Source organism: Vicia villosa, linkage group LG3, assembly GCF_029867415.1.
Source record: "Vicia villosa cultivar HV-30 ecotype Madison, WI linkage group LG3, Vvil1.0, whole genome shotgun sequence".
Classification (NCBI taxonomy): Eukaryota; Viridiplantae; Streptophyta; class Magnoliopsida; order Fabales; family Fabaceae; genus Vicia; species Vicia villosa.
Genome location: NC_081182.1, coordinates 4,364,400 through 4,378,707, shown reverse-complemented (window position 1 = coordinate 4,378,707; position 14,308 = coordinate 4,364,400). Strand labels below are relative to the sequence as shown.

The 14,308-nt window shown below is 25.9% G+C and overlaps 1 protein-coding gene across 1 annotated transcript; it reads left to right on the top strand.

Moving 5' to 3' along the window:
• The first annotated feature begins 3,968 nt into the window (after positions 1–3,968).
• On the top strand, positions 3,969–4,778 carry LOC131654784 (lachrymatory-factor synthase-like). Its single transcript, XM_058924717.1, has one exon. It carries the CDS (start codon positions 4,140–4,142, stop codon positions 4,692–4,694), a length of 555 nt encoding a protein of 184 aa, XP_058780700.1. The 5' UTR covers positions 3,969–4,139; the 3' UTR covers positions 4,695–4,778.
• The last annotated feature ends 9,530 nt before the right edge of the window (positions 4,779–14,308 follow it).

Sequence of the window (14,308 nt, the reverse complement as noted above, 5' to 3'; positions counted from 1 at the left end):
GGCTTACTAATTTAAATGTTAAGCCCACTAGTTCAATAGATACTCCATTTTCCTTTTGAGGTTTACAAAAGAATGGGCTTAACAATCAAAATGTTAAGCCCAATAATACCCCTATTTTTGAATACGCCCCTTATAAATTAATTTTAAAATAAGGTCACTATATTAAAATAAATAGGGTAAATTTTGGGGTATGACAACTATGTCCATCAGTTTTAATGGCAAGCAAATAGGGTATTTCTCTTGCTCTAATGGTGTGAGACAAGGAGATCCCCTATCTCCTTTATTATTCTGCCTTGCTGAAGAGGTTCTTAGCAGAGGGATCACTAAACTTGTGAATACCAATTGTATCAATCTTATTAAAGCTAACAAAAATAGTTTAGTTCCATCTCACACTCTTTTTGCAGATGATGTAATGATCTTTTGCAGAGGGGATGTTAAATATCTAACTACAATTGGTGATCTCCTCAAGGACTATGGTCAATGTTCAGGGAAGTTCTGTAACCTTACCAAATCCCTTATATATGCTGGAGGGATGTCTGTTGCTAGACACTGCAGCTTGGCTAACATTATAGGATTCACTATGGCTCACCCTCCCTTCATGTACTTAGGGGTTCCTATATTTGTAGGGAAACCTAAAGCTTGTTATTTTTTATGCATTGCAGATAATATCATACTTAGGCTGGCTGCTTGGAAAGCTAAAGTTCTCTCTATGGTTGGCAGAACTCAATTGGTGAAGTCTGTTATCTTAAGCATGTTGGTTCATAGCATGGCAATTTACAACTGGCCTGGCAATTTAATTAAAATGATTGAGACTTGGACAAGAAACTTTATCTGGAGTGGCAGCTTGGATAAAAAGAAATTAGTTACAGTTGCTTGGAAAACCTGTTGCAAGAAAGTTCAGGAAGGAGGATTAGGCATTCTTTCCATCAAAGCTTATAATAAGGCTTCTAATCTTCATCTTTGTTGGAAGTTTCTAAATGAGAATCAATCCTGGTCCATTCTTCTAAAAGAGAGGGTCAAAAGGAATGGAAGGATCATTAGTTATGCCATAAAGCCCTCCATTTGGAATGGAATAAAAGAGGTTCATGCCACAGTGGTGGAAAATTGTATATGGAGTATTGGCAATCGAAAATGTATCAATTTTTGGTTGGACAATTGGACTGGTGAATCTCTGGCTAGCAAACTCAAAATTCCTGAAATTTTACATCATAACCTCACCTCTAAAGTCAGTGATTGGTGGGAGAATTCTTGGCAGATCCACAGCAATATTCAGGCAGCCTTTCCCAACCTTCTTGGCTCTGTTTCAACTTACTTTGTTCCTGCAGTTGAGGCTCAGGACCTTTTTCCTTGGAAAAACTCCAACAGTGGCATATTAACTTTAAAAGAAGCTTATACTATGGTGTCTCCGCCTAGCTCAAACTCTTCTTGGAAGTCATTTCCTTGGGATATAGACTCTCCTCCATCTCAATCTATGACAGTTTGGAGATTAATGCACAATAAGATCCCAACTGATGAGAACTTACAGACTCGTGGTTTCTTGTTTCCTTCTATGTGCACTCTCTGATGAGAACTTATATGGGCAGGTAATAAAAGTTAATTCTCTCATTTTTAAAAAATGAGAAAAACAATCAAAATAACAATAATAAACCTCAGTCAAACTATATATTATCGATGTTATTTTATGTATATGATTAAATGTACTTTTGAGTTTTTAGTTGCAATCTATTTTTAGAATCCATTAAAACACATCATTTTAAAACAACTCATCAAATATTTACGCCAATGATGCAATTCTAAAAAATCAATATTAGACTCTACAACTTTATCTATTAATATATTTATTTAAAATAATAATTTCAATTATTAATATTTTAATTCATATAAAATAAATAAAATTAAAATCAAACATAAAAGATAAAAATTTGATTAAAATATATTGTCAAATGAAGACTAATGAAAGTAAATTGTAAGAGAAAATTTTAGAATTTAGTAAAGTGATGAAATTGTGAGAGAAAAATAAAAGTGCGAAAAAAAATTTGTGTGTAAAATTTTTAAATAGGGTATATTTACAATCAACTAAAAGTGTTTAAAAAAAAGAAGGATAAATTACAATTTTGGTCCACTATTTTGTCTGATTCATGAATTTAGTCCTCCTATTTCAAATTCAAACAGTTTTGGTCCTCCTATTTTATATTTAAACAGATTTAGTCCCCCTCTCATGTTTTTCAAAGAAAATCGATGAGATTTTTTTTAAACTTATATTTTTATCTACGAAATTCAATAATAAGTTTATATGCGATGATTTGTCATGTTTTACAAGTAATTTGTCATTTAAAAAGTGAAAATATCTCTAATTTTAAGTGAAAAAGTATGAAAGAGGACCAAAATTGTTTAAATCTAATATAAGGGGACCAAAACTGTTTAAATTTAAAATAGGAGAACCAATTTCGTGAATCAGACAAAATAGGGGGACCAAAACTGTAAGTAAGCCAAAAAAGAAATGAAAGAGTTGACTGCAACTTTATATTATATTAATTTTTTATTCTATAGAACTGTTGCAATGCACTGTAACGGTTGGCCAACCTGGTCAACTCCAATGGTAGAAAAATTGAAGCCAAAGTTGTTACGCTGAAAAATCTGTGAAGAAACCTCAGCTGGAGGAGGTACTTTGAAGTACATTTTTATACCTCAATTTTGCTCGAGTCACTAAATTAGTCATTCTATTTTAAATTTAAACAATTTTGATTTCTCTATTTTAAATTCAAATAGTTTTAATTCCCTTTTACGTTTTTTTTATAGAAAATTGATGAGATATTAGTTTTTTAAATTATATTTTATTTATAAAGTTCAACAGCATATATATATATATATATATATATATATATATATATATATATATATATATATATATATATATATATATATATATATATATATATATATATATATATATATATATATATATATTATATATGATAATTTGTCATATTTTACAAGTAACTCGTTATTTAAAAAATAAAAATATTTTTAATTGCAAGTGCAAAAGCATGAGAGATAGACAAAAAATATTTAAATTTTAAATATGACAATAAAATTGTTTAAATTTAAAATTAGGAGAATCACTTTCGTGAATCAGGTCAAATAAGAGAATAAAATTATAATTAATTCTTTTTTATTGCAATTTATGATATAATATTTTATTGACATTACAAATTTTTTTATATCATAACAATTTTTGTTGACTTTACTTGAAATAAAATCCTATTTTTTTTCTTTCTTTTTAATGTGACTATTTAAAATAACTATAATATCATATTTTAAATAACTAGTATTTCTTTTTACTTATGGATACTATTAAATTAATTATTTTTAATTTAATTATTTTTTATCTTTTAGTTTCTTTCCTCTCCACTTTCTTCATCATATACAAAGGATTAAATTATTTAGAATTAACCTCTGGTCAAAAAAAATTATTTAGAATTAACCTAAAGCTATTAATTGAGTTAAATGATAGTTGAAACATTTAAAATTGATTCTGAAAGCATAGAATTAATTTTGTTTTTTTAAATTGATTTTGTAATAAAATTTTATTTTTAATTATTTTTTTAAGAATCACACATATTTTAAATAAGACCAATAAGTGAAATTTATCCAAATATAAATTATATTTTTTGACATTTATAAATTATCAACTTTTTAAAAATAATTTATCTTGATTTACTTTTTCAAAGACTAAATGCTATATTTAAATTTTATATTTTATTAGTAAATGATCTCTTAAATATATAATAAATAATAATAAAATAAATATTTTAATTCAAATGGATAGCTGTGTTGTGTAGGAATGAAATTACGACAAGTATAAACCACACTAAACAAAAAATAAACAAATAAAATAAAACCGTACTCAATTCATCTACCACCTATCATGCCAGCTAGAGATTTTTCCAATTCGGTGAGAATCCATTTCCCTTACGAGAACCACTCACACAAATAAAAATATTCGACGGTTCAAAGAACTTGCGTATCGATTCCCTCGCATTAATTATACTCTAGAGTGGTAGGTAGTTGACAATATAAATGTCTCCTTCCCCACATTCTTTCTCACTCCGCGTAACCTACCTTCTACGCAATCAACCATGGGACACCAATCCAAACCTCAACCTCTTTGGGAAGGCAAACTCACCGTCCAGCTAACAACCATCTCTCCCGAACAAGCATGGCCAGCTTTAGAGGATTTCTGCAACCTCCACAAGTGGATCCCAATAAATACATGTTACCACGTTGAAGGTGTTCAAGGACAACCCGGTTTAGTTCGATACTGTTCTTCAACCGTAAAAACGGTTATTGAAGATGCTGCTGCTGTGTCCGTGTCTGAGTCTGTGTCGGAGTCTGAGACGACAGTTAAGTGGGCGAAAGAGAAGCTGTTGATGATGGATCCTGTACAACGTTGTTTGTCGTATGAAGTTGTTGAGAACAACATGGGACTTGAGTCTTATGTGGCGACACTGAAAGTGGTTTCGGTGGAGGGTGACGGTGAAACGGTTGGGTGTTTGATTGAGTGGGGGTTTGTTTGTGATCCGGTGGAAGGTTGGAGTTTGGAAGATTTTGAGTCTTATCTTGAGTACTGTCTTCGGTTTATGGCTAAGAAGATTGAGGTTGAATGCTCTGGAACTGCTGATGTTAGAACTTAGAATAAATTGTTTTTTTTTGTGTGTGTGTTTTATTGTCATCGTTTTGTGTGATGTAATATAATAAACTTAAGCTCTTTACTATCACCCCGGCCAAAGTAGCGAGATTCGGTTTTCCCCCTTATTAATAACGAGAATTGAACCCATGAGCACATGGATATAAACCAACCCCAAACCACTAAACCAATTCATTTTAATTGAAATAAGATTGCTCCTGTTATACTATATGTAAAGCTGAGTTTAAATGTATTATTTAAAGCTGTACATATATACTTAAAAAAACTGTATGTTAAATAATTATAAAAAAACGTAAATTAAATATTTTAAAGTTTTTTTTATAATTATATAAATTAATATATATAAATATTAATTAAAACGTTTTTTTAATAAAGTTGAATAATTTTTTTAAAGTTGAATAAAGTTTAATAATTAACGTTTTTAATTTTTTTAATAAACATTTTTTTTAATAAATATGTACAGCTTTTTTTTATATTTATATTATTAAAGTTTTTTTAATTTATATAAACGTTTTTAATAATTTTATTTATATGTTTTCTTCAGTTTTTTTTATAATTATATAAATGTATTATTTAATAATTTTAATAAATGTTTTTAATTAATGTTTTAATTATATAAATGTTTTTTTATAATTATATAAATGTTTTTTTAATTAACGTTATAATTATATAAATGTATTTTTAATTAACGTTTTAATTATATAAATGTTTTTTATAATTAAAAACGTTCTAATTATATAAATCTTTTTTTAAAATGTTTTTTAAAAGTTGAATATTATTAATTTATTTATTATTTTATTTATTTAAATCTTTATTTAATATTTTATATATTAATTTATTTATTTATTTTATTTATTTATTATTAATATTAGTTATGTATTAATTAGTTATTATTAATATTATTAATATTATTAATATTTATTTATTACTTAATTATTTATTATTAATATTATTATTAAAAAAATATTTATATAAATTATTAAAAAAATGTTTATGAAAATTATTAAAAAATGTTTATATAAATTATTAAATATTACATTTAAATAAAATTATTAAAAAAACGTTTATATAAATTAAAAAAACTGAATAAAAAAACATTTAAATAAAATTATTAAAAAAACATTTATGTAAAATAAATAAATAAATAAATAAATAATACATAAAGTAATATATAAATATTAATAATAAATTTATAAATAAATAATACATTATAAATATGAATATATACTTTTATTGGAAAAAAAAGTAGAAAAGTAGAAAATATGTTACATATACAGATCCTTCCATATGTAAAACATGAAAGCTTCTATAGCCTAGTGGTAGAGGGATTGTATGTGAATCCCTTGGAGCTAGGTTCGAATCTTCTAAAGGGCGAAGCCTAAATTTTTGGCAGGGGGTACTTTGGCATTATTGTTGCTGCAGTATCCAAAACTTAAGGTGTAAATGTAATGTGTAGGGTATGTTTGTTTTAAGTGAATTAGAGAAGAGTGAAGTTGGAGAGAAATACCAAACTTCTCTTGTTTGGTTTGGGAAGAAGAAGGAAAGAGAGATTAATTTGAAGTGGGTTATATTTAGAGAATTTTTTCTGACCCTCCATCGGGGTAATCCCAGCAAAAATATCTAAATATTCCTATTTCAGAAATGTATTTCTGAAGTAATTTTTTTTTTTTAAATTTTTTTTAAAGTTCGGAAATTCATCTCCGAAATAAATTGGGATTTTAGTAAAATAATTTTTAACTTTAAAATTGTTTAGGAAATTTTGAAAATTAAAATAATTTTATATAAGTCTGAATGTTTTTAATTTATATTTGTTTATAAAATGATTTTTTATAACTATAAAATTGTTTTTGAAAATTAGTTTATAAAATAATTTCTTTTATGTATCATAAAAAAATACAAAATAAATATCTTTATTATTATTATTATTATTAATTTTTTATATAAAATAAAATATTAATTTAAATATTTATTAGGTTAATATTATTACTATTATATCTTGATTATAATGATATATATTTAATAATATTTTTAATTAATACAATTAATTATATTATTAATCGTATTGATTCACCTTGATTTTAATTTTTTAATAATTATTATTTTTTCGAAAATGCATATCCTAAACATCTCCGAAGGCACCCCCTCTCTAAAAAAAAAGTTGATTTCAGAAATGCATATCCGAAAACACATTAGGGAGTCAATAAAAAAATTCTCTATATTTATAAATTCTCTTTATTGCCATTACTATTGTATGCTGCAATAACTATATAAAATTAGATCAATTTATTTAATGCATTCCATGAAGCTTATCACTTTATTTTAATATAATGTTTTTTATAAATTTTGCGTAACTGGATTTTTAAAATATTAATTTATTTTTTTTGAAAAAAAAGTGTACATTCTATTAAAAAGTAATAAAATTGTATAAATTATTTACTTGAATTCAAAGTAAAATGATTAAATTAAATTAATTAAAAATATTATTTGTCACAAGGGCAATATAGTATTTTTAAAAATACACAGCACTTCTCTCTTTCCTATTTCTTTTTTTTTTCTCTTAGACCAATCAATACCTCAAATCTACTTTATTTCTCATCACTTTCTCTCTTCCTATATTCTCTCTTATCTATTTCTTTCTTTTTATTTTCTCTCCGCAATCAAGCACACCTGTAAGGTTGAATGGAAGATTAGATGGCTCGGTTTAAAACTTTGCATCAATTAATAACCCTTGAGATATGAATAGGGAAATCCCAGCAAACTAACATCATGTAATAATGATGACATACATATAAGAGAAAACGTTTTTTATTTCGAAGTCACACTATGTGACAAAGTGTATATGCATCACTTAGTTGATTAGGCACTCATTCGCTTCTATATATTAAGACTTTAAGAGTTTAATAGTTCAATGAATTAGATGCACTCACTCACTTTATTTGTTATTAGTTATTTGTTTAGTAGTTTAATTGTCTTAATTTCATCTAAAAATGAATGAATAAGATATCCCAAATTTAAATATGTATATATGTAATTGGATATCCTACATTCTACCAAAATGAATCTGGTCTATCGAGCACGTTTAGTGCATATTCATTGAAGTAATATCATTGAAGTAGTGAATGTTTAATGAATTAGTTGCATCTCATACCTACACTAATAATATGATAAAACACTAAGTAGGATTTAATTCTAGATGGCATTTTAATGATAACAATACCCTACATTAATATGATAACACACTATAAGTAGAATTTAATTATAAATGACATTATAATGATGAACAATAACAAATATATATATATATATATATATATATATATATATATATATATATATATATATATATATATATATATATATATATATATATGATAATATGTAGAAAATTAAAAGAGATATAGCAAGAAAAATGTAAACCGAATATATTGTGGTTCGACAATTCTTCCTCGATATGCCTACTCTATTCTTCTATGGTTTTCACCATCGAAAATGGTAATGTCTTCCATTATTTTTAAAGTTTAAGATACAAGTATTTTGGTATAACGAATTATCATTAACGAGAACACTAACAACTCAATGTCTCAGCCAACACATATAAAAAACAATAATCCCTTTTGTTGATGCAAATTTCTCAACTACTAATACTCAAGATCTTTAATGATCTTGGTCAAACACACTTGATAGACACAATAACTCCGCTCCAAGCTTTAATTTTGCAATCCTTTACTCGAATCTAACAAAGACTTGTCTGAGCGATAGTTCAAACACCGAATGATTGGACAACTTCCAACTTTGATCTACGAAAATATTTATTTAGATCCACTAAAGTTTTTCTTGGAATATTGAGAAAACTCTTCTCTTACTTGACGAGCACCACTCAATAATTTGAACAAAGAAATGATCATTTCTCCTGATACATATAATAAAACTTAACAAAAAAATTATATTTCCTAATGTACCTTTAATTTATGTCTCACACTCAAACTTTAGAGTTAAGCGGCACAACAATCATGGGCGGTTCTAGCATACGCCCAGCTTGGGCAATTGCCCGGGCTCGGTCCGGTCCAATATTTTTTTAGTGTTCATATTTAAAAATAAAAAAATAAAATTAAGGGTTAGATATGTTTTTTTGTCCTTATAAATAAAGGGAAATGCTAATCAGTGTCTTTAGGGCATTTTTTAAGTGATTAAAGTGGTAAGTTTTTATTAAAATATGTGTATTAAAATAATTGGTAAGTTTTTATTAAATGTTAACTTTTATAAAGAACATTTTCCTATTTAGTATGTTTAAAAAGTGTCATGAGGACACTCGTTAGCAAGAGCCATAAATAAATTAACATTCAATTTTAGTCCTTAAAAGAATTTTCTATCATGAATGATCCTTTTAAAGTTTTTTTTTAAATTTTTTTCCTACCTCTTTAAAGATTTTATGCATGGAATTTTAGTCCATGTTATTTTTTAAAATTTTGAATACAGTTTCATTACTCTTTCATTTTTAAATAATTCTTTTTATACATGTTTAAAATAGTGTAAAATATTTATTTACCAAATTTTAGAATTTTTTAAAATGAGAAGAATTAAATATGAATTTTTCAAATTTTAAAAGACAATGATAAAAGTAATTAAAATTTCGAGTTAAAAATTAAATTTTGAGTTTTTTTGTAAGGATTTTTTTAAAACGTTCTAAACTTGTCTGTAAAATAATCATTCAAAAATACACATTAGTTTAACAATAAGGACTAAAACTACATGCATAATAATTTTGTAGAAACCAAAATATGTAATTTGCTTTTATAGGGACAAAAATAATATTTGGTATTTTATATTGACCAAAAACTTATTTTAGCCTAAAATTAAAAAAAATCTTTTTCAAACTGAAATTAGTTTACAAATTTATTGACTAAGCTTTGATATTGTCGGTGTCGACTATATTCGTTGAAAGAGCTTTTTCAGCAATGAAGATTATCCAGTCTAAATTGCACAATAAAATCCACGATATGTGGTTCAATGACTTGATAGTATGTTATACCGAGTCTCGTGATGTTATTTTATATGCTATTGTAAGGTTATATTTTATCTCCTTTACTTTTACTACACTTTTGTTGACAAAATGACGAGTCTTTTTTATTTTGATTGATAATTATTTATATATTATATACAATGTAAATTTGCGGTCATTAAAATTTTGCCCGAGCTTTATAGTTTTGCTGGCTCCGCCACTGACAACAATAACTTATTGGTATAAGGTTCAAGATGATGAATAATATCTAAAGGATCTCACACAACACAACTACAAACTTTTTATAATCTCAACATCCTAAGAAGTTTTTCGCAAGGTTAAATCAAGGAGATGGTGTGTTTGTGAACAAACAAAACTTGTATGGTTTATATCAAGATTCTTGACAAATAAGGATTGGGTTTTTGATGAGTTTGTGGATTTCAATCATGAATGTTCAACAACTTATCAAAAGAATTTATCATCACTTGACATCTTTTAATGTTTCTTGAGTTTGTGATTTTAATCTAAGAAATAATAATTTGAATCAAAGGTAGTAAAGTGAAGAATTTGTTGGTTTGACTTGATACACGTGTTTGGGTCTATGATTCCAATCACACAAAGCATGATTAGAATCACAATTCATTTTAAATAAAATTTGATTTCTATGATTTAAATCAAACTACTTGTGATTCGAGTCAAGAAGTGTTGTCATTCGTATCACACACTCTCCTTATTCGAATCAGGTTGTCAGAGGCAAATTCCAAACTTCCAAGTAAGAGTTTGATTTGAATCATAATCTTTCTGATTTGAATCAAGCTTCACAAAAACCTTGATTTAAGACTTCTAATTTGTGATTCAAGATACACTTAATATTTTGACTTATATTAAATTGTAAAGGCTAAAAAATAAAATTTTATGAGTAAAAAACCAATAGATTTAATGAATATGCGATAAAATTACAATCAAATGAAGTGATAAAATTACAATCAAATTACAAATAAATTATGCATATAAATAGAATTACACACAGACAAAAAATGGACAAAAAATCAAAATAAATGATACCAACTACAAAGCAATTTCACAGCGGCAGTCCCATCGTCCGTAGTGGAAGTCCGGTGGTGATACGACAGAGTCTGATCTTCCATAATTGACATCTGCAGTGGTGGACCAACCATATGGAGATTATTTAAGCAGGTTCGTGGGCTTTTTGAGCTTGTTCACATGTCTTTTTGTTAATGGGTCATATCTTGAACCCGTTAAGGTTTTGATAGTTATAAATATGATTTTCTCTCATTTGTTGTTTACAACTATTGCATAAGTTTATAATCTATTGAAAAACAAATGGTAGAGATTTCCAGGATTATCTTGTCGGGGTTTGAAAACCTTTTAGAATTATCAAAGGATTTGAAAAACACTTTAAACACATTGAAATTGTGTGATTCTTATATTGAGAGTTATAAGGATTGAAAAACACTTAGATAGATAATAGATTTTTGTTTTTTTGTTTGCGGTCCAATTTGGGTGGTTTTGAGGATACAAATCATTCAAATCGCAAGAGAAAAAAACGTGCAGTTCAGTTGACTTTGAAAATAAAACCAATCCAAACCAAACTAAACTAATGCGGTTTGGATTGGTTCGGTTGGTTTGGTTTTTATAAAATTTTTATTGAGCCATATATACACATATAAAATAAAATATAATTTTGTGTTTAATCGCTCATACATTACCATAAAATAGTTTATAATTGTCAAAATAAATTTATATAATTTGATACATAAAAATGCGTCTTACAATTATATCTTAGATCTAAAGAATGATATACATGAATTTGCATTCGTAAATAAATATTATACAAAGAATTCCTAAATAAATATTATACAAAGAAGAATATGATAAAATATATTTTGTCAAAAAAATAGAATTTATAAATGAATAATATTTTGTATTTTGATGATATATAAATTATAATAATTAAACATCATACAAAGAATATGATAAAATATACCCATAATACAAGATGATTTCTAAAAAAAACTATATATATATATATATATATATATATATATATATATATATATATATATATATATATTAGTTAATAAGATTTTGTAATATACCGCGGACTGCTTCGGTTTGTAAAATAAAAACCGCAAATTAAACCGATTCGCACGACACTGTTGTAAAATGGCCCAAACACATCCGAATCATATGCGATTTTTTTACGATTTTGATTTAGTTTAATTCGGTTTTGCGGTTTTCTATTGGATCGGTTTAATTTTGAACACCCCTATTTCTAATATGATGTTCTATAAGAACAACAACTACTATGATAACACTTCATTTGTTGCAATAATCTAATTTAATATTCTATGTAAACAATATAATGTTTGAAAAAAAAGCTTATACACCTTTTACCTCGATTTTTGTTAGAAACCGAGGGTATTATTTTGGCGTGATAATTGAGAATATTGATCACTATCCTTAAATAAATTTGTGTCATCCATTTCATGAGTATCAATGCTGAAGACACTCTCATTAGCAATCCGCAGGAAACCTAACAGACATCAATTATAAAAGCATTTTGAATATCAATAATTGATCTAAATATTTTTATATACAAAAAATTTACTATTGATTCAAATATTTTTGTAGATGATACCTAAACAAAAATAATATTCGTATACGAAAAAAATCTATTATTGATCTATATATTTTATATAAAAAAATGGTATTTATGATCCAAATATTTTTGATTCAAAGATGGTATACAGAAAAAAAAATCTATTATTGATCTAAATATTTTTATATACGAAAATTTACTATTGATCCAAATATATTTGTAAATGATACATAACCAAAAATAATATTTGTATACGGGAAAAAAACTATTATTGAACTGATCCAAATATATTTGTAAATGATACATAAACAAAAATAATATTTGTATACGGGAAAAAAGCTATTATTGAACTATATATTTTTATATTCAAAAAATGGTATTTATGATCAAAATATTTTTTATTCAAAAATAGTATACGGGAAAAAATCTATTATTGATCTAAATACTTTTATAAACGAAAAATTTACTTTTGATCCAAATATTTTTGTAAATGATATCTAAACAAACACAATTTGTATACAGAAGAAAATCTATTATTGATCTAAATATTTTTATTTACGAGAAATGATATTTATGTTAAATATTTTTTATCCGAAAATGGTATACGAGAAAAAATCTATTATTGATCTAAATATTTTTTATCCGAAAATGGTATACGGAAAAAATCTATTATTGATCTAAATATTTTTATATACGAAAAAATCTATTATTGATCTAAATAGTTTTGATATAGAAAAAATCTATTATTTATCTAAATATTTTTTTAAAATTTTTAACCTTCAATTTAAAATAAATATATTATGTAAACAAATGCGCGTAACATACTAGAAATCGTGTGGATGCTCTAGTTTGTTACTAATTATGTTAGCGAACTTAATTTTCTGCTCATATTCAGGTCATTTGATTCATGAATCTAATTCAACAATTTAATTGTCAAATCGAATTCTGAATTATTTTCGAGTTGGTTTGATAATCTTACAGAAAAAAAACTAATTATATGAAATTAAAATATGTTTAATCATTTATTAAAATACAAATTCTAAACCAAACCATACTTAATGTATACAATATTAGTGACTAAAACTTTATTTTACCAACTAAAAAAGTTACAAAACAAGTTAATATCTCAAATACAGAAATCCATATAGAGATATAGAAATAGTGAACTCACACACAAGTTAATATTTGAAGAGTGGAGAGTATGCAAGTTGAATCTTGTTTGCCATATAGTTGAGAAAGATTCCAATGTAAGAATGCAAATCTTGCAAACTCCATCCTTGTAATGGATCACAAACACACTCCCATTCAATCATACACCCTACACGTTCATCATCACTGATTTTCAGCGGCAACACTTTCATTATAGCCACATAATTCTTAAATCAACATAATGTTAAGTACTATAGAAGTTGCAAAGTTATACGACTAATTCCTTCATTACAACTTTCCGTGTCCATGATATTTGCCATTTAAGTTTCTGATTCATTGCTTAGGCTGCTATGATATAGCAAAACGTGCTGTATGATCTGATGACCAAGTCTATTTAATTATGAAATATTATTTTGGTAATACTGGTCAACTGCATATATTGAAACTTTTTCTCTTTGTCGTCAAAGATAAATATTGAAACTTTCTCTTGTGGGGGTTTCTTCATTGAAGCATGGATTTAAACCAGGTGTGGTTTGTAGTGAAAAGAAATTGAGAAAAGAGATGTGCCAAAAGAGTCTTAGCTCACCTTCGAAATACTCCCTCTTTTTTTCTATATTATTTGCCACTTTCTCAATTATTGAGAAATATTATTAAGTATATTTTTACAAAATTATTTATTAACGTGATATAAAAAGATTAATTTAAATAATTGAAAGTATATAGATTAATATATACTTAATAATATAATAAGAAAATTAATATTATTGTAAAAAATACAATATGTTAAATAAAGAGAATTTCTTTACCCACCTCCCTATGGGGGTCACCC

Coding starts and splice junctions, on each gene's coding strand:
- LOC131654784 (XM_058924717.1), top strand. CDS start 4,140: ATGGGACACCAATCCAAACCTCAACCTCTTTGGGAAGGCAAACTCACC.